Source organism: Neltuma alba, unplaced genomic scaffold (assembly GCF_004799145.2).
Source record: "Neltuma alba isolate B1F8T4 unplaced genomic scaffold, ASM479914v2 tig00012028_pilon, whole genome shotgun sequence".
Taxonomy (NCBI): Eukaryota; Viridiplantae; Streptophyta; class Magnoliopsida; order Fabales; family Fabaceae; genus Neltuma; species Neltuma alba.
This window is the reverse complement of record NW_021636595.1, coordinates 125,478-151,069: the sequence shown is the minus strand read 5'-3', so window position 1 is coordinate 151,069 and position 25,592 is coordinate 125,478. Positions and strand designations below refer to the sequence as shown.

Sequence of the window (25,592 nt, the reverse complement as noted above, 5' to 3'; positions counted from 1 at the left end):
CAGAGGAGTATAACAAATTAAGATAATATTTGAATCTTTATTGAAAAACATACACATATTTAGTATTCGATAATGTTTTGAACAAAATTACCTATAATAAGAGGATGTCAAAGTCTTTGAAAAAAAAAAAAAAGAATCCGTAGGAGATTGTCCATGATGTGGTCTATGAGCTGTGTTAAATTTGAAGAATTAGTTGTATTGGTTAAAATTTTCAAGTTATGAATCGTTAAAAGGGTCTCTACATCGTGAAACATGATGGTATAAGCACATTTATTGCTTCTTAAAATGATCACCTGCAATTTTAGAATTAAAAACCTTGTATTTAAGATCGCTACGATATGAAAAAATTACAACTTTATTTTATAAAATTTTTCCTGTATAAATTTTCCAAGCAACTTACAATAGTGTTTGTTTTGAATTAAAATCGCTTACTTTCTTTACTTTCTCTTTCATTCACGTTGTTTGAATCACATTTGAAACGCATTAGTTTGGTGACTCTGCTTTTTATTTGGATAAATGGGTAATTTTATTCTTGATCTTGTTTTCAAGGTGCATTAATACCTCAATCTTTTTAGTGGTGTAATTTTACCTATCATTTTTTTTGTTACAATTTTACCTATATATTTTTTTTATTTTGATGCACTTAAGAAATAAAATCAGATGCAAAATTGCACAGAAAATGATCATGGGTTAAATGACAAAAAAGATATTATGAGTAAAATTGCACCACTAAATATCATCAAAAAGTGGTAGGTTAGGTTGACAAAATATAATATACTTAGTATTATCATGGGGCTTATTATTGGGGTGAAATTTTTATTATCTAAATGTAGTTTTAATATCCTAAATATAAGATTTTTGATTGATAATTTTAAATTTTTTTTTTTTGAAAAATAATACTCCCTCTAGTTTATTTATAAGCTTCAAATTTATATAGGGGTATAGTTTATTTTATAAGCTTTAATTTGGGTTTGTCTTAACATTTAATGCATTTTTTTAATTTTGTCTTTAATTATTTATTCTATCTTCTTTACACTATATCTTTTATATTTGAAAATAAAAGTATATTTCTTACTTATATATTACGTTTAACAAACTGATTTTTTTCATTATACGTAAATTGATTATTTAAAGCTTATAATAAGAGTAAAAGAGAGTAATTAAGAGATGAGTAATTTTATTTTACATTCTTTATGTATTAAATATTAAATCATTAAATGCATAAAAATAAAATTATATTAAACCTAGATTATTTAAATTTAATTTAATCGGACAACTTAGATTCGGTTCTTATCACCTAGGTGATGAGCAGCAAAATTAAATTTGAGACAGCAAACAGTAACCTGCTAGGGCAAGTCCTCCTAAATTCATGTTTTAAGATGAACTAAATATTAGTACATAAATACATAATCAGCTATATTTACTTAATAAATGAGAACCACACGAAAGCTCATCCATATTAAACTTTTGGATTAAAATTATGATTAATTATTTTCTGAATTGATAATTACAACTTTATTTCTGTTCTCCGTTTTTTTTTTTATAATTTTAGACTGCGTAGTATAAAAAATGATTCTTAAATAAATAAATAAAGACTGTAAAAATTGGAAAATTCTAGATCAAAATTCGTTATTGTACGTTAACAGGTTTTTATAACAACTGACTTACAAATAATAACATATTTTTATTAAAATATATTACTTAAAATTTTGTAATTTTCATGATTTTTTTGTCATTTCCCCCTCTTTTATGAGGAATCAAAGCAACGAAAGTAATAATAGCATATATCTTTTCTATATTAATTGTTTTCCTCAGGTCGTTTTGATATTTTGGTACCAAAAAGGGCCATTGTTGATTTCATTTTTTTTTTTTTTTTTCATTCCCCGTGTACATCACTTGCATTCCTTTGTATCTTATATTCCCCATCTTTCATCCTTTTAATGCGCCAGTCACAAGAAAACAAGCATATCATCACTTCTCTTCGCCGCCTGCGAGATATAGCTTTACATGGAGTCGCCGGAAGAAGACCTTCACCGGCCCATCTTGAACTCAACTTCATCGCCGCCGGTGGGTCAGGAGGAACATGCAGAAGCTAACAGCGGCGGAGGAAGTCATATAGTAATAGTTGATTCTAGACTGGAAAATGTTCTCTCAGATACCAGCCTGCCGTGGCTCAAGAGGCTCCGATCGGCGACGTGGATTGAGCTGAGCCTGCTCTCCCCACTCGCCGCTCCGGCCATCTTCGTCTACCTCATCAACAACCTCTTGTCGAGTTCCACCAGAGCTTTCGCCGGCCACCTTGGCAACCTCGAGTATGCTGCCGCCAACCTTGGCCACAGTGGCGTTCAGCTCTTTGCGTACGGCCTCATGGTATACTATTGCATATCATCAATCCTTTATTCATTTGCATTTTATGTTAAATTTTACATTTTTTAAAAAAGTATCTTACGATTTCTCTAAAAATTTTACAAGATCTTGATTAATCCAAGATTAACAGGCCATTTAATTTCTTTTTTTGTAGAATTCTCCCTAAATTAAATTGTATGGGTATAACTGAATAAGGCTTTCCCCATACAATTTTTTTTTTCCAAACAGGAATTTGAGATCTTTTCTTAAGAGAATAAACAAGTGCCGACACCTTTGATTAATTTAAATGGCCTATTAATTGTTCTCTTCTACTTTTTCTCCAGCTACTCTGCTAGTACTGGTAAGCAATTTTCAATACACCACTGCATAGAAAAGTTTATTCCTATATATATATATATATATATATATATATATAAGTCACTGATAATTAATCTCCTTTTTCTAATTTTATTTTTATTGAATACAATAAAGAAAATAGGCGAGACTCCAGAGCATATTTTTTTCAACACCTAACAGAGGTAAGTGTGAAAAATTTAATGCATTTCTTAGTATGTTAAACTAGAGTACAAGTCATTCACATACATAAGCAGAGCTGTATTTTACAGGAATAAAAAAAACCCTAAATTTTATTAATTTTATCTCAAAATTTAATAACTTTTTAATTTTATCCTTATTTGATACATACTCTTTTAGTCTTATTTATAAGTCGCATCTAACATATTTTACTTGGATCAAGAAAAATCTTGAGAATCATTAACTTTATTTAATAATTTAATAAATTTTTAAATTTATCCCTATTCAATATATATTTTTCAACAAAATAAAAATCTATATAATAATAAATAAAGGATAAAATAATATATTTATATAAAAAATTTAATAATGTGACTTAAAAATAGAAAAAGTACACATTTTCTCTGCAATTTGCAAATAGAATAGGAGGAGTATATTTTCTGAAAAATCATCAATCTACATAATAATAAATTAAAAGTAAAATTGTATGTTCATGTAATATTTAATTTGTTTTGCAAAAGTTGGGCATGGGAAGCGCGGTGGAGACGCTGTGCGGGCAAGCCTACGGTGCGCACGAGTATGGACTGCTCGGTGTGTACATGCAGAGGGCAACCATAGTGCTGACCCTAACCGGGATTCCACTAACCCTGGTTTACATATTCGGCAGACAAATCCTGCTCTTGATCGGCGAATCAACGGCTATCTCATCAGCGGCTGCCATCTATCTGTATGGCCTGATCCCACAGATGTACGCTTACGCCGTGAACGTCCCCATACAGAAGTTTCTCCAATCGCAGAGCATTGTGGCTCCCAGTTCTTACATTTGCGCAGCCACCCTCGTGCTTCACGTACTGCTCAGTTGGGTGGTGGTCTTCAAGTTGGGCTTGGGCCTGATTGGGGCCTCTTTGGTGTTGAGCCTCTCTTGGTGGATCATGGCGGTGGCCCAATTTGTGTACATTGTTGGGTCTGGAAGGTGTAAGCATACGTGGACCGGGCTTAGCTTGCAGGCCTTTCATGGGCTTTGGGCTTTTACGAAGCTATCGGCAGCTTCCGCTATCATGTTATGCCTCGAGATGTGGTATCTTCAGGTGCTGGTTTTGATCACTGGCTTGCTCGATGATTCTGAGCTTGCTCTTGATGCTATTTCTGTTTGGTAAGCCCTTTTTTTTTTTTTTTTGTAAAGTTACCTTTCAAGGTTAGGAGTTATCGCCTCCGGTCCTCGTTATAAACAATGTTTTATAATTAGAACCGGAAGTGGTATTAAATAATTAATCTAAAAAGATTAAAATAATAATTTAGGATCAAAATAAATCCCTAAACTAATTCTTCTCCAAGAGAGTGTTTAATATGGCTTGCAAATGTGGGTTCTGAACTTCTGATGTAATGGATGGTTATAATAAATGTGGTGGCATGCAGCATGGCAATAACAGGACTACTGTTTCAGATTGGAATTGGATTTAATGCAGCTGCAAGGTGAGTCATATTTAATTTGCTGATATAATACTGCTTCTTATGCTTTTTATGAGGTCCAAATTACTGAATTGATTCTGTCATTGAAAAAAAAAAAAATCCTCTGTGAGATTGTCTGAACATTAAATAGATTTTTATCAATTTTACTTCTAATTAAATGCATTATTTTTCAACATGCATTCTATTTTATCTTCTCTCTTTTTTCACTATGTCAATGTCTCACTTGCCCTTGAGGGGCATATTTGGAGAATTAAAAAGTATATTTTAAATATATTTATTATTTTTACCCCTCTCTCTCTCAACCTCTTTTATATAAATGATGGCATATTTAGAAAATAAAAATATACCTTCCTTGCATATTTATTATTTTGAATTAATGTTAACAAATTTCTCAAACCACGTAATTTGGTTATTTTATTTGGATCTTATAAAAATAATGGGAGGTAATATTAATTAAGTTTAAAGAAGTAGGATGATTGTGAATGATGATGAACATGTGGGCACATGGATGTAACAGCGTGAGGGTGAGCAATGAGCTGGGGGCTGGGAATCCAAAGGCAGCAAAATTCTCAGTAGTGATAGTAAACACAGTGTCGTTGGTGGTGGCGGTGATAGAAGCCATGGTGGTGCTCGCTCTCCGCCACGTCATCAGCTATGTTTTCACTGACGGCGAAACTGTGGCGGAGGCCGTCTCTGATCTCTGCCCTTTCTTGGTCGTCACCCTCATCCTCAATGGCGTTCAGCCTGTATTGTCCGGTAACTCTCCTCCCCCTCTTCTCACTGAGAAAGATGATGAGAGCAAGAATGCATGAAACGAAAGAGAAGGTTGTTTATGGTGTAGGGGTGGCTGTTGGGTGCGGATGGCAAGCCCTGGTGGCTTATGTGAACGTGGGCTCTTATTATGTTGTTGGGGTTCCACTTGGTTGTCTCTTGGGCTTCAAGTTCAACCTTGGCGTTAAGGTGCTACTCTCATTCCCTTTTGTTTTGTTCAAAAGGATTTTTTTGCCAGACAAAAATTGGTTTAATTAGTAAGAAGTCAGCTTATATCTCATAAGATCCTAAGTTCAAATTCTACTGCCAACAGTGAGAATTTTGTTTGTGGGTGATCTATAAGTATTTCTATAAGCGTTATTTAAACCTGAGGCGTGCCCTCAAGAACTAACTCTCCTAAACTTTACCCAAAAAAGAAGAATTTTTTAATTGTAAAATTCTTCTATCTATTGTTTTCCCTGAATTATAAAAGTGTATACGGTACAAAATAACTGCCATGCGAAAGAGAACAAATACACATCACAAATTCAATATCTTATCAGTAATCTTAGACTATTAGTATCTGTCCCTTTAAATAATTAAAAAAAATCAGCACATACACTTGGAAACTAATTACTGATAATTCCTACATCTAAGCATTGATCATTCCTTAGATTCTCCTTCAAATTGGATTTGCAAGTTATGAAGAATGGTGAAAATGAAATGCATGTAGGGAATATGGACAGGCATGATGGGTGGAACTATGATGCAGACTCTGATTCTGCTATGGATCACTGCTCGCACTGATTGGAATCATGAGGTAACTGACTTCACCCCCCCCCCAAAATCCAAATCCCACTCTCTAGAGCCCATTATTAACTGTTGGGCTTCAAAACCCAAAATGATTGGGCTTGGCCCTATAGTTCACGGCTGACTCATGTGAAATGGGGACAATCCACAGGTGGACAAAGCTCAGAAGCGAGTTCGCAAGTGGCACGATCAGAAAGAGGCTGAGAATGAGCAGCACCCCGGTTGATTTCCATAATAATATATAATTAGTTGGTTTCATGATACTTAAATGTAAATGAATGAAGTAAAGTGGGCATGTACAAAGAGAAAGCATTGAGAGGTGACATTTGATTCCATGATTTTGCGTTTGTTTGTTTTTGTTTTTTGTTTTTCTTGTTACAAAAACAATTTTATAAAATTGTTTCTTGAAACAAGTTTTGAGAATAAAACAAACAAAAACATATGTTTGGATAATTATTATAGAAAAGCACATTTAAAAAAAATTAAAAATTACATTTGCGAAGTGGTGGCTGTCACCGACAATAATACGTGACAGGCGGTAGGTAAGAAAAGAAGAAGGTTTCTCCAATTTTTTAACATAAAAAGTACAAAATATGAAAAAAAAAATATTTAAAACTTGTTTCGGTCTTTTAGTTTTCAGAACCATGATATTGTTTTTTTTTAAACAACCAATTAAAAACAAATTGCCAAAAATGTTTTTGTTAAATTTTTTTGTTTTTAAAAATTTTTTTTTCGAAACAAAACAAAACAAGCGCTACATTTTTCTTTTGTTTTGTTTTTATTTAAACAAGCAAGCATTAATAGCTTGGAATTACAAGTAAAATCAATCTTGCGACCTCTCATTTAAAAGAAAAGAAGAGCTTTCAAGTCGGTAAGCTAGCTACAAGGCCTTTTGTAAATTATATTTGCTCATTGATAATGGTATTTTCTCACAAACTAAATCAGCCTTTTATTCTTCTTATAAATGCATGGAATGATGAGGAAAAAAATAATTTGAAAGGATATGAAGTAGCATCGGGCTGCAGTAACTAAGACGCCAAGGAGTAAATAGAGTCATTCATGGCTAAAGATTTAAAGCCTAGCTCTTTCTTGATTAGCAGTATATAGATTTGAGAGATAAATTAGTAGTTAATTACTCATTAATCAATAAAAGAGGACTATATATACACACATTATCTCCGATCCTTAATATAAGACCTAGTTGATTAATTTGGAGAGGTTAAGAAAATTATTTGAGTTAATTATTTGTTATAAATAGGTATTGTCTTTCCTAAAATACCATTGCTAATCATTTATATTAGCTAGAATTACCATTTGATAAAACATTTAACATGTGTAACTACTACAAGGATTACTTTGAAAAAAATAAATAAACATGAAAGATATAGTGAATTGGAGTCTTATATTTATGATTAAATTAAAAGTCAAACAAGTTCTTATACTTTTCTATTCCTTAATATAAGACCCATTTAACTAATTTGATTAGATTAAGAAAGTTAGGTAAGTTAGTTAATTATAAAAAAAGTGACACGTTTTTTCTAAAATACCATAATCATCTTTCTTAATACCCCTCCTTCACTTCTACTTGATTATGGTTAAGGGAGTATTTATAGGGGTAATTTAGAAAAAATTGATAAATATGAGAAATTGGTCTTATATTTATGACCAAAATCAACTCAACAATTGGATCTTATATTAAGGACTGGAGGAGTAATTAATTAACTTCCACCATTCTTTAATTTAAACTCTAATAATTATTAGACGCACACACAAATATCAATATATAGAGTTAATATAATTAATATAAAATTACTTGTTTTGTGGATATATATTATTGCAGGCAATATGGTTAGGAATGATTGGGGGGAACTTTCATCCAGACGTTGATCCTCATCTGGGTCACTTGCCGAACTGATTGGATTAAAGAGGTAATTAATCTAGTATACAACTTTCTAGTTTTAATGAAACTTAATTTCCTAATCAAAATTTTTAGTGAATAAATTAAATTAGAGAGACAAACACATGGGGAAAAACACATTAGATAAGAAAGATTACACACACCTTTTTAATTCTATTTATAAGTAACTTTTAATATGTTTTACCAAGAAAAAAACCAAATCTTATTTTACTAACTTTGCCTTAAAATTTAGCAATTCTATAATTTTATTCCTATTTAATATATGCACTTTTCAAAAAAATAACAATATACATAATAATGAAAGAAGTGTAAAATAATATATTCATGTTGTAAATTTAATGATGTGACTTATAAATACATAAAAAACATTATTTTTTTTCTTTGCATTATAAATAAGATCAGAAGGAAGGAGGGAGGGAGAGAGTGTCTGTGTGAATCCTCAATCCTTAATATAAAAACTAGTTGATGAGCTAATTTTGATTATAAATATAAGATCTCAATGCATTTTATCTTTTATATATTTATCATTCTTTCCAAACTGATTATCCAACTATTATACAATGATATCTAATATAGTGTCACATAAGGGTATTTTAGGGAAATTATGAAGTTGTTTTTGTTATAGTTAACTAATTTATTTGATTTTTTATTATATTCCAATTAATTAAGTAGCTCTTATATTATAGATGGGAGGAGTATCATTTTTTTGCTTTTAAAAACAAAAGAAAAAAGTTTACTTGTAGCCTCTTACAATGTAAGGAATTAAACTCAGTGAAAGATAAAATATCAACAACACTAGTCATGATATGATGAGCTGATTTCACAAACCATGCAATTAGTTTATTTATTGGCTTCCCTTAAAAGGCTTAGATTGATATCTAATTTTATATATCTGAGTGATATAAAAAGATTTCAATTACAATCGAATGCAAAATGCATAAATGAATAAAATTTTATGGAGTGAAGACATGGAAATATAAATTACTAAAACTTGACAAGTGTGGTTTGTACAGGTTGAAAAGTCAAAGAATCGATTAGTATCGTGGGAAGACAAGAAGGACAAGGAGGATAAGGCCACTTCAGATGATAGAAGCCAAAAGAATAAATGCGACCCTCATTTGTATTATTCTCTGCAAGGTGCTTTGATTTTATGAAATGATGAGCTAATACATATTACTCCTCCAGTTATAAATATAAGACTTTTATACTAGTGTGTATAAAGATATTATATTTAGGACTAGAAGAGTAGTATTTAATATACTGGCCATTTCTTTTTCCTCAATCCTTTTTTAATTTTAATTAACATATATTTATGTTGTCCGCCAAGGATTCATATGTTTTCCTCGTACATAATCACATGCCCTATTTTTAAATATTATTATTTGATTATAAATTTACGTGAAAAAAACAGAACACATAGTTATGGTTATATGTAATTGGATGTGAGATAATAGGTTAAAAAAAACTTGGGTATTTTTGATAACTTAAATAGGTCTCACGTACGAAAACATCCAAATCTCGTGAATTTTATCTGTTTATTTAAAAATAATAATTGACACCGAATAGATAATTAAAAAAATTCAAGATAGAGAATATAAATTCTCAAGTGCTTGTTGCTTTAGAATTGGATGCACGAGTTAGTGGAGTTTTAGGGTGGGTTTGGATGAAACCAAACCGTGGTTTAGAAAAGTGATTCTGAAGAATAGATTCTGGAAAGAATAGATTTTATGAAAAAGTGATTTTGAGAAGTGAAAGTGTTTGGATAGTTGTTATCAGAAGCACTTTTTATATATACAAATTACTAAAAAAAAGACATAAGTTAATATGATAATTACAGAAAAAATAGATTTTATAATGTATTTTAATTTGAAGGAATAAAATTGTTAATAATATATTTTTTATTAACATAATTAATAATACATAAGATAATATAATTAATAAATAATTAATATGTATATATATTTATAAAATATAAGATTAAATATGTTTATAAAAAAATATGTTTATAAAAAAAATAACATGATACATATCCTATAGGCTCTCACACTCTCCCTTTTTTCTCCAAAAGCAAAAATTTTTTGCTTTTTTCAGAATCATAGTTTTGGAGCCAAAACCATGATTTTGATTTTTGAGTGGGTGTTTGGGTGATTTATTCTCCAAACCATGGTTTGAGTCCCCAAACCATAGTTTAGAACGTCACCCAAACACAGCCTTAGAATGGGATAACAGCAAAGTTTGTTCGATTCAGCTTTTACATTTTGTCAGCAAGTGGAGCAAAATGGGCCAATTATTGAAGCATCTAATTCATGATCCAGTGACATAATTCATGGGTGTCTATGTCTTAAAAAAAAAAAAAAAGGAATCAGCAGAGGATTGTGCATGATGTGGTCTATGAGCTGTGTTAAATTTGAAGAATTAGTTGTATTGGTTAAAATTTTCAAGTTATGAATCGTTAAAAGGGTCTCTACATCATGAAACATGATGGTGTAAGCACATTTATTGCTCCGTAAAATTACAACTTGTTTTATAAAAATTTTCCTACATAAATTTTCAAAGCAACTTACAATAGTGTTTGTTTTGAATTAAAATCGCCTACATTCTTTACTTCCCTCTTTCATTCACGTTGTTTGAATCACATTTTTTTTTGAATAAATATTAGATAACATAGATTCACCAAGAAAATTAACTTCCCTTATCAACCACCCCCTCTTGCCTGAAAGGTGGAGGTTGATCAAGGATACAAAAGTTTGCCCCCATGTGGTGAGACGCCTTTGCTAGGTAATCAACCAATGACAAATTATACCTAGGGGAGTGTCTTACAATAACCTGCAAGTTCCTATGTAAGGCTAACCAATTTTTGTCAATAATATCTCTGAAAGGATTATTAGCATCACATCCTCTTACAACCAAATTGATCGCCTCAATACAATCAGAATAAAGCATAACCGATCTATAACCCTTAGCCTAACAAATGTTAAGGCCACACAAAATAGAAAAAATTTCAGCAATGGCAGGAGGAACTAAGGTGAGTTTGCAGCTGAATCATGTGATCCATTGTTCTTTTTTATTTTGAATCACTCCACCGCATCCACTTCTTCCATCCTGTAGGACTAATCCATCTACCTCCAAAGTGATATAATCTTGCAATGGGGGTGAGGGATCTATAGATCTCCTGTTCGTATTGCTGAAAAGGCCACAACCTTTAATTATATCATTATCCATACAGGCTCTAAAAAAACTCGCTTGGACATTCTGATTCTCACTAAACTCCGTCGCCCCAAAAAGCTGTTTACATCTAGCGGTCCAAATGTCCTAGCAAACGTAGCCAAAGAGTGTGGTCCATTGGAGTTTTTTAGTAGACTACTTCCCGCTTCATGCTTCAAGTTCCAGTGAATCCATTCTGTTCCCTCTAAGGAGGAAAAATATCCCTAGCAGGACTAGGAAACAACAATTTGCCATCTCCTTAAAGCATTAGGACAATCTCTAATCAAATGCATTGAATCCTTTATAGCCTGACAGCCAAAAGGAGACTTTTGCATCTTCTAGGAGGCCCCTCTTGTGCCTAAGCTCTGCTGTATGAAGTCTGCCATGTGAGAAAAGCCAAAAGAAGATTCTGATCTTTTCTGGTACAGGGCACCACCAAAAGCTTCCACACACTATCTTCCTCCCGATGTGTACCTGCATTAAGAAAAAGATAAGCAGATTTAACAGAAAAGGAGCCATCAGTGGACGGCTTCCAATAGTATTTATCCTCTCCTCTCTCCTCTCTAGGTGGGTGTGCACAAACAAGCCGCTCAATAGTATTTTGAGGTAACCAAAAGCCCAGTTTCTGTATATCCCAGTCTCCCAAATGATTAATATAACCCACAACTTTCTCATGTTCATCAATCCAACTTTCTCTCCCAGGAATCAAATCTATAAGAGAAGTATTAAGTTCGACCAATTGTCATGCCAAAAGGAAGTAGATCTACCATCCCCTATTTTACTTCCAATCCCCTTCATGAAGGTATTCCATATGTCACAAATGCCTCTCCAAGTTAAAGAAGACTTAGTTCTCTTCACTACTTGCGACATCAGATTTCTACCACATTTGTATTTATCTTTCAGAACCTTTACCCACAAGGCTTCCTTATCACAAAGGAGTTTCTAACAAAGCTTCATAATAAAAGCCTCATTTTGTCTACAAAGATTTTTAATACCAAGGCCCTAGTCTTTTTTTCCTCCGTAACTTGATCCTAAGAAATATGGGGAAGTCTTTTCAAATAATCTTCTTCACCCCAAAGGAACTTCCTACTACTCTTTTCAAGATCTCTAAGGAGTAATTTGGGCAAGAGAATTGTTTGCATGTGATAAGCAGGTAGCGCTGAGAGCACAGACTTAATCAAGGTAAATCATCCAGCTAGATTCAAACATTTCTTCTTCTAGCCTGAGAGTTTCTTCCTAGTTTTCTCCAAAATATGTTCAAAAGTCATATAGGATGCTCGCTTATGAATTAGGGAATGCCTAGATACTTGCCAAGTCTCCTATTAGTCCCACTCCCATTTTCTGACTCAAGTCCAAAGCCTGAGAGAAGTGAACATTGTTTAAAAAGTACACCTTCGTCTTGGCTCTGTTAACTTTTTGGCCTGAGGCTCTGCAAAATTTACTCATACGGTCCATCATCACCTCTACTTGGTTGGTTAAAGTAGCACCGAATAAAACCAAATCGTCTGGAAAGAAAAGGCGAGAAATTAGAGGCACCGTGGTGCTGAGTTTCACTAGATCCTAAGATCCCTTTGATATTGCATCCTAAATTATGTGGTTTAGCCTTTCCATGCACAAGGTAAATAAGTAGGGAGAGATTGGATCCCCTTGTCGGATTCCTTTGGTAGCGATAAACTCCTGTGTCGGTTCACCACTCCAAAGGATATGAAAAGAAGGATTGGCTACACACTCCATTATCACCTTACATATTTTCTCTGGGAAGCCCACAAGCCTCAAGATATCATGGATAAAAGACCATTCCAGCTGACTCTAAGCTTTTTGAAGGTTGACCTTTATTGCTAGTTAGCCTTGATTTCCTTTCTTATTTTTCACAGAATGGATGACTTCTTGTGCAATGATAATGTTGTCACTGCTCTGTCTTCCCGCAATAAGGCTACATTGATGTTGGCCAATTAACTTCCCCATAATGCCTTTGAGTCTCCTACTCAAAATTTTGGTAACAATTTTGTAGCTGACATTGCACAGGGAGATAGGTCTAAAGTCTCTCATCCTCTCCGGTTTATCAAGTTTGGGAATGAGCACTAGATTTGTGTCGTTAAGTTCTCTGATCTTTAAAGGGTCATTGAAAATATCTTTCACCATTTGACAAACACTACTACCCATTGTGTCCCAATATTCACGATAAAAGAAGGCTTGTACACCATCAGGACTTGGGGCCTTAAAACCTCCAATATCACAGGTTGCGATTTAATCTCATCATCATAGATTTTAAAGGAAAGATTATTCCAGTCATTCTCTAGTAACCTCGGGAAGACATGTGACGTGGTTAAACATTGCAAGGTCCCTTCTTCACTTCTAAAAAGGTCTTGGTAATACTGAATAGCCATACTTTTAAGAGTTTCTTGATCAAAAATCCAATCTCCTGCTATATTCTTCAGCCCATCAATGCAATTTTTCCTTCGATTTATGATGGCAGAGGTGTGAAAAAAATTACTGTTTCTATCCCCACATTGTAGCCAATTACATCTGGATTTCTGGAACCATAATGGCTCTTCCTGGGCAAGAACCTTGTTGTACTCACATCATAGCTCCTGCTCTGTTTGAGATAGGTATTGATTATCTCTCTGGGCTCTGGCTCTATCAATTCATTTAATCCTTCAGATTAAATTCTTCCCAAATTGCCAACTCTCTCATTATTCCATTTCGGAGCTTCTCCTGTAAAGGTATTAATTTTATTTCCCCACCCATTCTGGTTCTAAGCTTTTTTAACAACATCAAGGAAGCCCTCTTCTAAAACCCAAGCAGCTTGACACTTGAAAGGGGGTAAAGTAGATCGCTTTTTCATTTCAGGGGAACTTCTCACTAGCAAAGGTCAATGGTCAGATCCAAACTTAGGTAGATGATAAACTTTAGTAAAGGGGTAGGCTTCATTCCAAAGTGAATTAGAGAAGGCCCAATCAATTTTTTCTTTCAAATTGTTCCTTTCCCAAGTGAATCTATCACCAACAATATTGACTTCCATTAACTGTGTTTTATAAACAAATTCCCCAAAGTGTTTCATAGATTGAAGATTTGGTCTTGAACCACCCTTCTTATCTTTAGTAGAAAGGTAAGCATTAAAATCTCCAACAACAAGCCAACGCCCATTCATAGAGGCATTAATAGAGATTAAATCCTCCCATAAAATTTTCCTCAGAGAAAGACAAGGTTTAGCATAGATGCAAGTGAGCTAAAAGGTCTGATGGTTATCATTTATTTACGCCTCAGTATGAATAAGCTTAGTAGTTGAGGAGATATACGGACTGATTTTTAATCCGCATTCCAAGTATCCAAATACCACTAGCATAACCAGTAGATTCTAATCTAATCCAATTTGAAAAGCTCAATTTTTGAATTATACTGTCAGCCTTGCTACCACTAACTCTTGTTTCAATCAAGATTAGAACCAGTACTTCTTTATCCCTTAAGAAATCCCTTATTCTTCCAAGTAGAGGTTTTGAAGCAGCTCCCCTATAATTCCAAGAAAGGATATTTATCGACATAAAAGAGGCTATAAGAGGTAGAAGGACGACCTATCATTGCATCTCATTCACTAGTCGGATGGTGGCCTCTTCACATTGCATATTCTTATTCACATGATCAACAGTCTCAAACCAGGATTCATTGGTTTCATTGGCATTTTTGTTTTCATCCTCAAACACAAGTCTTCATGTTATGTCTGAAGGGTCTGGTGGCTTCTTTGGCGTCATAATTTCCTCCACATCTGTTTGGTTCAACACAGAGGTTGGTGCTAGATTTTGTAGGCCATGTGTTTAGGAGGTTGAGTTAGCATTAGGCTCATGGTTTGTCTAGCCTAAAATAGCTTCCTTTGTTAAATCTATTGACCCACGGGACTTCAAGGAACCAAAAACCAAATTACGGGTTCTAGCAGCATTCGCCTTTTTTTAAAATAGGAGATATGACTTTGGGCCTAGAGGATTGAGTCCTTTTTTGGCCCAGTTGTCTCCTCCTTTCATCACGAGTGCATCCCTACTTGGGCTTGTATGGGCTTTAGTGTTTTTAAAAGTAAAATTAGTCTCCACTTTTTCTATGCCTTCTATCACATCAATCTGCCTGTTCTCTTTCGTTTGGCCGCTGTTTTCATCCTCTTTGCCCCTTAGATAATCTACTGCATTCGCCAATGTCAAAAGTACTTTCTTGCTTTTATTTATCTTGTCTGCTTTTCCTTTGGTCATTGTTCCTAATATTAGGCTTTGATTACTTTTTCCTCCACTCAGTAGCAGGAACCTTATTTTTGCTAGGGGTTCCCTTTAAAGGTTGTGCCAGAGGTCTCTGTATCTTGTAAAATGTCAAATCTTGTGCCAGAGCTATTACTATTCTCTTTCCCGTTACTCTTAATACCACATCCCTTGTTTATTTGGCTTTTCTTCTTTGTCTCTCCTTTCTAGTTTCTTTTCCTGAAAGTATGCTTTGCTTGCATCCATTTACTGTATTCTTTGTCAAATGCAGCTACAAGCATGCTAAACAAGGGTTGTCTAACGTTTGTTTACATCTCCGGCATCATTCTGGCTTTTTTTGGTGGCCCCTTCTCCTGCTTATTTTGATCAGTATTTTCAGCTTCATTCAATGGGTAGTTTTTCTCTTTATGGCCGTATCTTCCATAGAGAAAGCACATCATCTCTAAGCCTTCATGCTCAACCAAAAAAATCTTCTTTTGCAGCACAAATCTTGACTAAAGCTTCTTGCTCAAATCCACCTCAACACTCACCCTTACAAGTTTCCCTCATTTAACAGAGTTATTGCTGTTATTATTTTGAACCAAAGTGTTGGTATCTACTTTCAAAGCCATACAAATCAGATTTCCCAATTCCCACAATAGCTCTTCATTGTAGCAATAGATTGGCATTGTTTGAACTCTGACCCAAATAGCAACCTTCTTGATTCTATTACAGTATGGGTTAAAGTTGGGGCTCCATCGCTGAATTGCAAGATAATGACCCTGTATGAGCCATGGCCCATCGAAAAGGAGCTGCTTGCAAAGCACCTTGTTGACCGACCTGAAAACTTAGTAGTTGTTAGGAAGATCAATAAGTTCAAAATCAGAGGATTTCAACAACCAGAAAATCCTATCTTTCATCATCCTCAGATTTGTTTCTTTTCCCAGTAGAGTGATAATGAGTGCGTCCTTCCATGGTAGGCATAACTGTTGTAATCGATCATCGTTCATGTTTGGCCTAGGTAGGCTGTCCACCATCTTTCTTTGTTCTTCAAATAGCTTCGGAGCAGTCTCTTCCTCCTCCCTAAGCCATTCTTGCATCAACTTGTTAAAGCTCTTCTCACCCTCACATGGCTTATCTTTTCCCATTAGCTAGGCTTTATAGGAAATTTGTGTCCTTTGAGGTGTAGTTGTCTCTTGTTGCGACGCATCAACAGTTCTCTCTCTTCCATTGGCTTCATTTTTCACCTCTTAGTGTCTATTTGGCAAGGCGTTTATGGAGCTTAAAAGGAGCTTATTGGTGTTACAAGCCCGATCTGTGATTTGTCTTTGTTTGGATAAGCTTTTAGTCTACTTAGCTTATAAGTCAAAAGCCGGCAAAAAGCATAAGCTGAGAAGAGAAGCTTATAACTTATGGAATCGTGCGTTTGCTTTAATAAAAAGTCCTGGAAACATTTATTGCAAATTTAATACCAAATCTGCCTTCTGGCTCTTCTCCCTCATACGTTGATTTTTTGCATTTTCAAATTTTTTAATATAACACAATTTTCTAAAACGTTATCATATGATAAATAACTTTTATTATTAACGGTTTTTTTTAATATTTTACCATATGTAAATGTAATATACACAAACATACATGAATATATTCATACCCATTGTGGTCATTTTACAACCAAACTTGCTTTTACTCAACTATAATCCAAACAAACTTTTACCAATCTTACTTTTACAAACTAGCTTTTCTGAACTCCAATCCAAATACAATTCAGCTTATCCAATTTAGCTTTTACCAACTTCACTTCTCCATAAGCTACTTTTTCAATAAGTTACTTTTTCAATCGCTGATCCAAACGGACCCTTAATCTTTCGCGTTCGAGTTATCTTCGACCATTCTAGACATTGGGTCATCCATAAGAATGTCAACTTCCATGTGCTTAATATTCCTCCATAATATTTCATCTTCTTCTTTTGATTCTTCATGTATATCGGAAGCTTGGTCCCCTACCGGAGTTGAGGAGCTCAAGTGCACACCCCTTCTCTTGCTAACTTTCTCACTTATCTCACTTGGCCGTGGCTGTTTTGGAAAGCGACATTTCAAACGCATTAGTTTGGTGACTCTACTTTTTATTTGGGTAAATGAGTAATTTTATTCTTAATCTTGTTTTTAAGATGCATTAATACCTCAATTTTTTTAGTGGTGTAATTTTACCTATCATCTTTTTTGGTTCAATTTTACCTATATATTTTTTATTTTGATGCACTTAAGAAATAAAATCAGATGCAAAATTACACAAAAAATGACCATGAGTAAAATTACAAAAAAAAAATATTATAAGTAAAATTGCATCATTAAAAATATGGGAAGAGGTAATATGGGTGTATGCGGCCTAAGCCGTCAAAAAGGATAGGTTGGGTTGACAAAATATACTATAGGTGTGTGAAGTCCAATTTCAAAATATAATATACTTAGTATTATCATAGGGCTTATTATTGGGTGAAATTTTTATTATCTAAATGTAGTTTTAATATCCTAAATATAAAATTTTTGATTGATAATTTTTTTTTTGAAAAATAATACTCCCTCTAGTTTATTTATAAGCTTCAAATTTATAGAGGGGTATAGTCTATTTTATAAGTTTCAATTTCTGTTTGTTTTAACATTTAATGCATTTTTTTAATTTTGCCTTTAATCATTTATGGGAAAATTACAAACAAAGACCCTCTAATATATAAAATTATAATTTGGGACTCTAAATTTGAAAAAATAGCAAATAAGGACCTGGTCTCACTTTTGCAAATGTGAAATGTGGGTGAAATGTCTAAAATGTCCCTTATCCAAATTGTGATCTGATCTATTGCAATTGTCATTCGCTAAAGTGAATTTATCATTTTTTATAGTTAACTCGTTATTTGACATACCCTCAGCCAAGTTGTGATTTGGTCTACTGAAATTATTATTCGCTAAAGTGAACTTGTCATTTCTCATAATCAACTTATCATTTGACTGAGGAGTATTTCAGACATTTTATCATGATTTCATAGTTATAAAAATAAGATTGGGTTCTTATCTGCTATTTTCTAAATTTAGGATCCCAAATCATAATTTTACATATTAGGGAGTCTTTATTTGTAATTTTCTCATTATTTATTCTATCTTCTTTACCACTGTATCTTTCATATTTGAAAATAAAAGTATATTTCTTACTTATATATTACTTTGAACAAACTGATTTTTTCATTATACATAAATTGATTATTTAAAGCTTATAATAAGAATGAAAGAGAGTAATTAAGAGATGAGTAATTTTTATTTTACATTCTTTATGTATTAAATATTAAATTATTAAATGCATAAAAATAAAATTATATTAAACCTAGATTATTTAAATTTAATTTAATCAGACTAAATTTAATTTAATTGGACAACTTAGATGCACCACCCAGGTGACGAGTAGCCAAATTAAATTCGAGGCAGCAAACAGTAACCAGCTAGGGCGAGTCCTCCTAAATTCATGTTTTGAGATGAACTAAATATTTTTTTGGATTTTTCCCTTCGGTATCCCACATCCAAAGGATGCAGACTAATCCAGAGTCGTCCCCAGGCAGAGACTTCCCAGGATTCGACCCCAAGACATGGTGGGTACGCGGCGCCTTGCCTTCCCCTTATTGAACCAGTTGGACCAGTCCTCCTAAATTCATGTTTTAAGATGAACTAAATATTAGTACATAAATACATATTCTCCTTTTAAGATGCATTTATTTATTTATTTAAGAATCATTTTTTTATACTAGGCAGTCTAAAATTGTAAAAAATAAAACGGAGAACAGAAATAAAGTTGTAATTATCAATTCAGAAAATAATTAATCATAATTTTAATCCAAAAGTTTAATCAATGTATAGGTGGTGGTGATGGATGAGCTTTCGTAAAATAAAAGTTTAGGAACGTGGTTCTCATTTATTAATTAAATATAGCTGATTAGACCTATTAATTAAACATTTTTTTTTACAACATATATCTTTCTTACCAAGAATGACAAATAAAGTTATAAAAATTATAAAATCCTCAATCAAAACTTATTATAATACTTTAATAGGTTTTGATAACAACTGACTTACCAATAATAACATATTTTTATAAAAATATGTTATTTGAAATTTCGTAATTTTCATGATTTTTTTGGTCATTTTTTGCTCTTTTATAAGGAATCCAAAGCAATAAAAGTAAAAATAGCGTAGATCTTTTCCATATTAATTTTTTTCTTCAGGTCATTTTGACATTTGGACCAAAAAGGGTCATTGTTGATCACTTGCATTACTTTTTTTTGGGTATACATCACTTGCATTCCTTTATCTTTCATGCTTTTAATGCACCAGTCACAAGAAAACAAGCATATCATCATTTCTCTTCGCTGCCTGGGAGATATAGCTTTACATGGAGTCGCCGGAAGAAGACCTTCACCGGTCCATCTTGAACTCAACTTCATCGCCGCCGGTGGGTGAGGAGGAACATGCAGAAGCTAACAGCGGCGGAGGAAGTCACATACTAATAGTCGATTCTCGACTGGAAAATGTTCTCTCAGATACCAGCCTGCCGTGGCTCAAGAGGCTCCGATCGGCGACGTGGATTGAGCTGAGCCTGCTCTCCCCACTCGCCGCTCCGGCCATCTTCGTCTACCTCATCAACAACCTCATGTCAAGTTCCACCAGAGCCTTCGCCGGCCACCTTGGCAACCTCGAGTATGCCGCCGCCAACCTTGGCAACAGTGGCGTTCAGCTCGTCGCGTACGGCCTCATGGTATCCTACTACATATCACCAATCCTTTATTCATTGGCATTCTATGTTAAATTTTACATTTTTTTTAAAAGTATCTAACGATTTCTCTAAAACTTTTACAAGATCTTGATTAATCCAAGATTAATAGGCGATTTAATTTCTTTTTGGTAGAATTCTCCCTAAATTAAATTTTATGGGTATAACTGCATAAGGCTTTCCCCATACAACCTTTTTTTTTTTCCAAACATGAATTTGAGATCTTTTCTTAAGAGAACAAATAAAGTGCCGACACTTTTGATTTTAAGTGGCCTATTAATTGCTCTCTACTACTTTTTCTCCAACTGGTCTTCTAGTATTGGCAAGCAATTTTCAATACACCACTGTATAGAAAAGTTTATTCCTAAATATATATAATTCACTAATAATTAATTTCTTTTTTCTAATTTTACTTTTTTCAAATACAATAAAGACAATAGGCAAAACTCAGGAGCATATTTTTTTCACCACCTAAAATAGGCAAGTGTAAAAAATTTAATGCATTTCTTAATATGTTAAAGTAGAGTACAAGTGATTTACAGATATAAACAGGGCGCTATTTCAAAAGAATGAAGAAAAACCCTAAATTTTATTGGTTTATCTTAAAATTTAATAACTTTTTAATTTTATCCTTATTCGATACATACTCTTTTAGTCTTATTTATAAATCACATATAATATATGTTACTTGGATCAAGAAAATCATGAGCATCATTAACTTTATTTAATAATTTAATAACTTTTTAACTTTCTCCCTATTCAATATATATTTTTCAACAAAATAGCAATTTACATAATAATAAATAAAAAGTAAAATAATATATTTATGTAAAAAATTTAATGATATGACTTATAAATAGAAAAAGTACACACTTTCACTCCAACTTGCAAATAGAATAAGAGGAGCATGCTTTCTGAAAAATCATCAATCTACATAATAATAAATTAAAAATAAAATTGTACATTCATATATTAAATTTAAAAAGATAATTTATATTAATGACAAAAGAAACTCTCTACTTATAAATGCAGGACTAAAGAGTGTGTGTGTATTATTTTAGTGAGGGTAAAATGATATAATATTTAATTTGTTTTGCAACAGTTGGGCATGGGAAGCGCGGTGGAGACGCTGTGCGGGCAAGCCTACGGTGCGCACAAGTATGAGCTGCTTGGTGTGTACATGCAAAGAGCAATCATAGTTCTGACCCTAACCGGGATTCCACTAACCCTGGTTTACATATTCAGCAAACAAATTCTGCTCTTGATCGGCGAATCAACGGCTCTCTCATCAGCGGCCGCCATCTTTGTGTATGGCCTAATCCCGCAGATCTACGCTTATGCTGTGAACTTCCCCATACAGAAGTTTCTCCAATCGCAAAGCATTGTGGCTCCCAGTACTTACATTTCCGCGGCCACCCTTATGCTTCACGTGCTGCTCAGTTGGGTGGTGATCTTCAAGTTGGGCCTTGGCCTGATTGGGGCCTCTTTGGTGTTGAGCCTGTCTTGGTGGATCATAGTGGTGGCCCAATTTGTGTACATTGTTGGGTCGAGAAGGTGTAAGCATACGTGGACCGGGCTTAGCTTGCAGGCCTTTCATGGGCTTTGGGCTTTTACGAAGCTATCGGCAGCTTCCGCCGTCATGTTGTGCCTCGAGATTTGGTATTTTCAGGTGCTGGTTTTGATCACTGGCTTGCTTGATGATTCTGAGCTTGCTCTTGATGCTATTTCTGTTTGGTAAGCCTTTTTTTTTTTTTTGTAAAGTTACCTTTCAGGATTAGGAGTTATTGCCTCTGGTCCTCGTTATAAACAATGTCTTATAATTAGGACCGGAGCTAGTATTAAATAATTAATCTAAAAAGATTAAAATAATAACTTAGGATCAAAATAAATCCCTAAACTAATTCTTCTCCAAGAGAGTGTTTAATATGACTTGCAAATGTGCGTTCTGAACTTCTGATGTAATGGATGGTTATAATAAATGTGGTGGCATGCAGCATGGCAATAACAGGACTACTGCTTCAGATTGGAATTGGATTTAATGCAGCTGCAAGGTGAGTCATATTTAATTTGCTGATGTAATACTGCTTCTTATGCTTTTTATGAGGTCCAAATTGTTGAATTGATTCTGTCATTTGAAAAAAAAAATGCTCTGTGAGATTGTCTGCACATTAAATAGATTTTTATCGAACTTACTTCTAATTAATTGCATTATTTTTTGACATACATATTCTATTTTATCATCTTTTTTTTTCACTATTTCAGTGCCTCACTTGCCCTTGAGGGGCATATTTGGGAAATTAAAAAGTAAATTTCTTATTTATTTATTATTTTTACTTCTCTCTCCCCACCTCCCCTGGCATGTTTGGAAAATAAAAATGTACATTCCTTATATATTTATTATTTTTAATTAATGTTAACAAAGTTCTCAAACCACGTAATTCGATTATTTTATTTGGATCTTATAAAAATGATGGGAGGTAGTATGAATTAAGTTAAAAGGAGTAGGATGATTATGAATGATGATGAACACGTGGGCACATGGACATAACAGCGTGAGGGTGAGCAATGAGTTGGGGGCTGGGAATCCAAAGGCAGCAAAATTCTCAGTAGTAATAGTAAACATAGCGTCGTTGGTGGTAGCGGTAACAGAAGCCATGGTGGTGCTTGCTCTCCGCCACGTCGTCAGCTATGTTTTCACCGACGGCGAAACTGTGGCGGAGGCCGTCTCTGATCTCTGCCCTTTCTTGGTCATCACCCTCATCCTCAATGGCGTTCAGCCTGTATTGTCCGGTAGCTCTCCTCCCTCCTCTCTTCATTGAGAAATTAAAGATGATGAGAGAAATGATGCATGAAATGAAAGAGAAGGTTGTTTATGGTGTAGGAGTGGCTGTCGGGTGTGGATGGCAAGCCCTGGTGGCTTATGTGAACGTGGGCTGTTATTATGTCATTGGGGTTCCACTTGGTTGTCTCTTGGGCTTCAAGTTCAACCTTGGCGTTAAGGTACTACTCTCATTCCCTTTTGTTTTGTTCAAAAGGAATTTTTACCGATAAGAGATGGTTTAATTAATAAGAAATCATGATCTATGAATACTTCTGTAAGTACTCTTTAAGCCTAAAACATACCCTCAAGAACTAACTTGTCTAAACTTTATCTAAAAAAAGGACTTTTTAGTATATAGGGTACAAAATAACTGCCACGTGAAAGAGAACAAAAACATATCACAAGTTTGATATCTTATCAGCAATCTTAGGCTATTAGTATCTGTCTCTTTAAATAAAATAAAATAAAATAAAATCAGCGTCTACACCTAGAAACTAATTACTGACAATTCCTACATCTAAGAATTGATAATCCCTTGGCTTCTCCTTCAAATTGGATTTGAAAGTTATGAAGAATGGCGAAAATGAAATGCATGCAGGGAATATGGACAGGCATGATCGGTGGAACTATGATGCAGACTCTGATTCTGCTGTGGATCACTGCTCGCACTGATTGGAATCATGAGGTAACCGCCTTCAACCCCCCCCCCAAAAAAACCAAATCCCACTCTCTTAAGCCCATTATTAAACTGTTGGGCTTCAAAACCCAAAATGATTGGGCTTGGCCCAATAAGTACACGGATGACTCATGTAAAATGGGGACAATGCACAGGTGGACAAAGCTCAGAAGCGAGTTCGCAAAGTGGCAAGATCAGAAAGACGCTGAGAGTCTGCAGCGCCCTGGTTGACTTCCATAATAATATATAATTATTTGGTTTAATGACACTTAAATTTAAATGAATGAAGTAAAGTGGGTATATACAAAGAGAGAGCATTGAGAGGTGACATTTGATTCCATGATTTTCCGTTTGTTTGTTTTTGTTTTTTTTGTTACAAAAACAATTTTATAAAATTGTTTTTTGAAACAAGTTTTGAGAATAAAACGAATAAAAACATATCTTTTGGATAATTATTATAGAAAAGCACATTAAAAATAAAAATAAAAATTACATTTGCGAAGTGGTGGCCGTCACTGACAATAATTCCAATTTTTCAAAATACAAAATACCAAAAAAAAAGAGAAGAAAATATTAAAAATTATTTTGGTTTTTTAGTTTTCAAAACCATAATATTGTTTTTTGTAAACAACCAATTAAAAACAAATTAATAAACATGTTTTCTTTAATTTTTTTGTTTTTTAAAAAAATTGTTTGCAAAACCAAAACAAAACAAGCTCTATATTTTTCTTTTCTTTTATTTTTATTTAAACAAACAATTAGTATTAATAGCTTGAAATTACAAGTAAAATCAATCTCGCGACCTCTCATTTGAAAAGAGAGCTTTCAAGTCGGTAAGCTAGCTACAAGGCCTTTTGTAAACTATATTTGCCACCAAACTAAATCAGCCTTTTATTCTTCTTATAAATGCATGGAATGACGAGGAAAAAATAATTTTAAAGGACATGAAGCAGCATCAAGCTGCAGTAAGTAAGACGCAAGGAGTAGATTACTCCCTCCGTTCCTTATTATAAGAGACGAATAACTGAATTATGTTGATAAAAAAAACAGTTAAAATTAGTTAAGAACAATCAATGTGTAAAAAATATAATCTTTTTTTCAAAAATGCCCTTATTAATAAGGAGAGAGAGCATGAGAAAGAACAATTAAATTATTGAAAGAAAGAGAAGTGGGAGGGAGAGAGAGTGTGAATTGGAGACAATAAATATGGGTAAAATAGGAAATCAACATAAAAAAGTAGAGGCAACTTTTAAGTGTCTCTTACATATAGGAACATGTCATAAGCATCAAATGTCTCTTATAATAAAAAACGGAGGGAGTAATAGAGTCATTCATGACTAAAGATTTAAAGCCTCGCTCTTTCTTATTTATAGATTTGAGAGATAAATTAGTAATTAATTACTCAGAAATCAATAAAAGAGGGCTATATATATATATATATATATATATATTAATTACAATTACAACACCAACCAGCTTCATTAAAGCAGACACATGCCCTGAGCTGACTTGTTAGAGTAGCCCATCGGTCCACCTCACTTCAAAGCCTTCCAACGCGAAGCCAAGCACATATATTTATATATATGCACATACATGTAGTATATTATAGTGTAGAGAGAGAGAGAGAGAGAGAGAGAGAGTTGAAATGAATGGTGGGGTTGCATGAAAGATGAAACCACACCGCGCTTGAAGTTAGACCAGAGAGTGCCATATATGCATGAACCTCGCGATTGTGCGTGCAATTCCAGATTCAACTCTCTTATTTTATTTATAGTCAATTACTTCTATATATTTATATATTTATGGAATTGTTCAGAATGAATCCGAAGCAGAGTTTATTAATTATCTGCTTCTCTAGAAAGGGGGCAACTCCATTACAACACCATTAACAAGAATTAATTAATTATGCTCAACTTACAAGATAAGTCATTTTAACTAATTCATTAGTATTAAAAATAATATAGTTAACTCATTAAATGTTTTCCAAATTGAAAGTTTTCTTTTTTTTCAACTTTTCCCATATTAAATGAGAT

At 33.6% G+C, this 25,592-nt stretch overlaps 1 protein-coding gene and 1 pseudogene across 1 annotated transcript; both read left to right on the top strand.

Moving 5' to 3' along the window:
* The first annotated feature begins 1,965 nt into the window (after positions 1 to 1,965).
* LOC114721330 (protein DETOXIFICATION 40-like) lies at positions 1,966 to 6,303 on the top strand. The gene is made up of 7 exons (XM_028907152.1): positions 1,966 to 2,370; positions 3,402 to 4,033; positions 4,297 to 4,353; positions 4,868 to 5,106; positions 5,192 to 5,310; positions 5,834 to 5,920; positions 6,062 to 6,303. Exons 1-7 carry the CDS (start codon positions 2,008 to 2,010, stop codon positions 6,134 to 6,136), a joined length of 1,572 nt encoding a protein of 523 aa, XP_028762985.1. The 5' UTR covers positions 1,966 to 2,007; the 3' UTR covers positions 6,137 to 6,303.
* Positions 6,304 to 19,643: 13,340 nt separating this feature from the next.
* On the top strand, positions 19,644 to 23,956 carry LOC114721328 (protein DETOXIFICATION 40-like; annotated as a pseudogene).
* Positions 23,957 to 25,592: the final 1,636 nt, after the last annotated feature.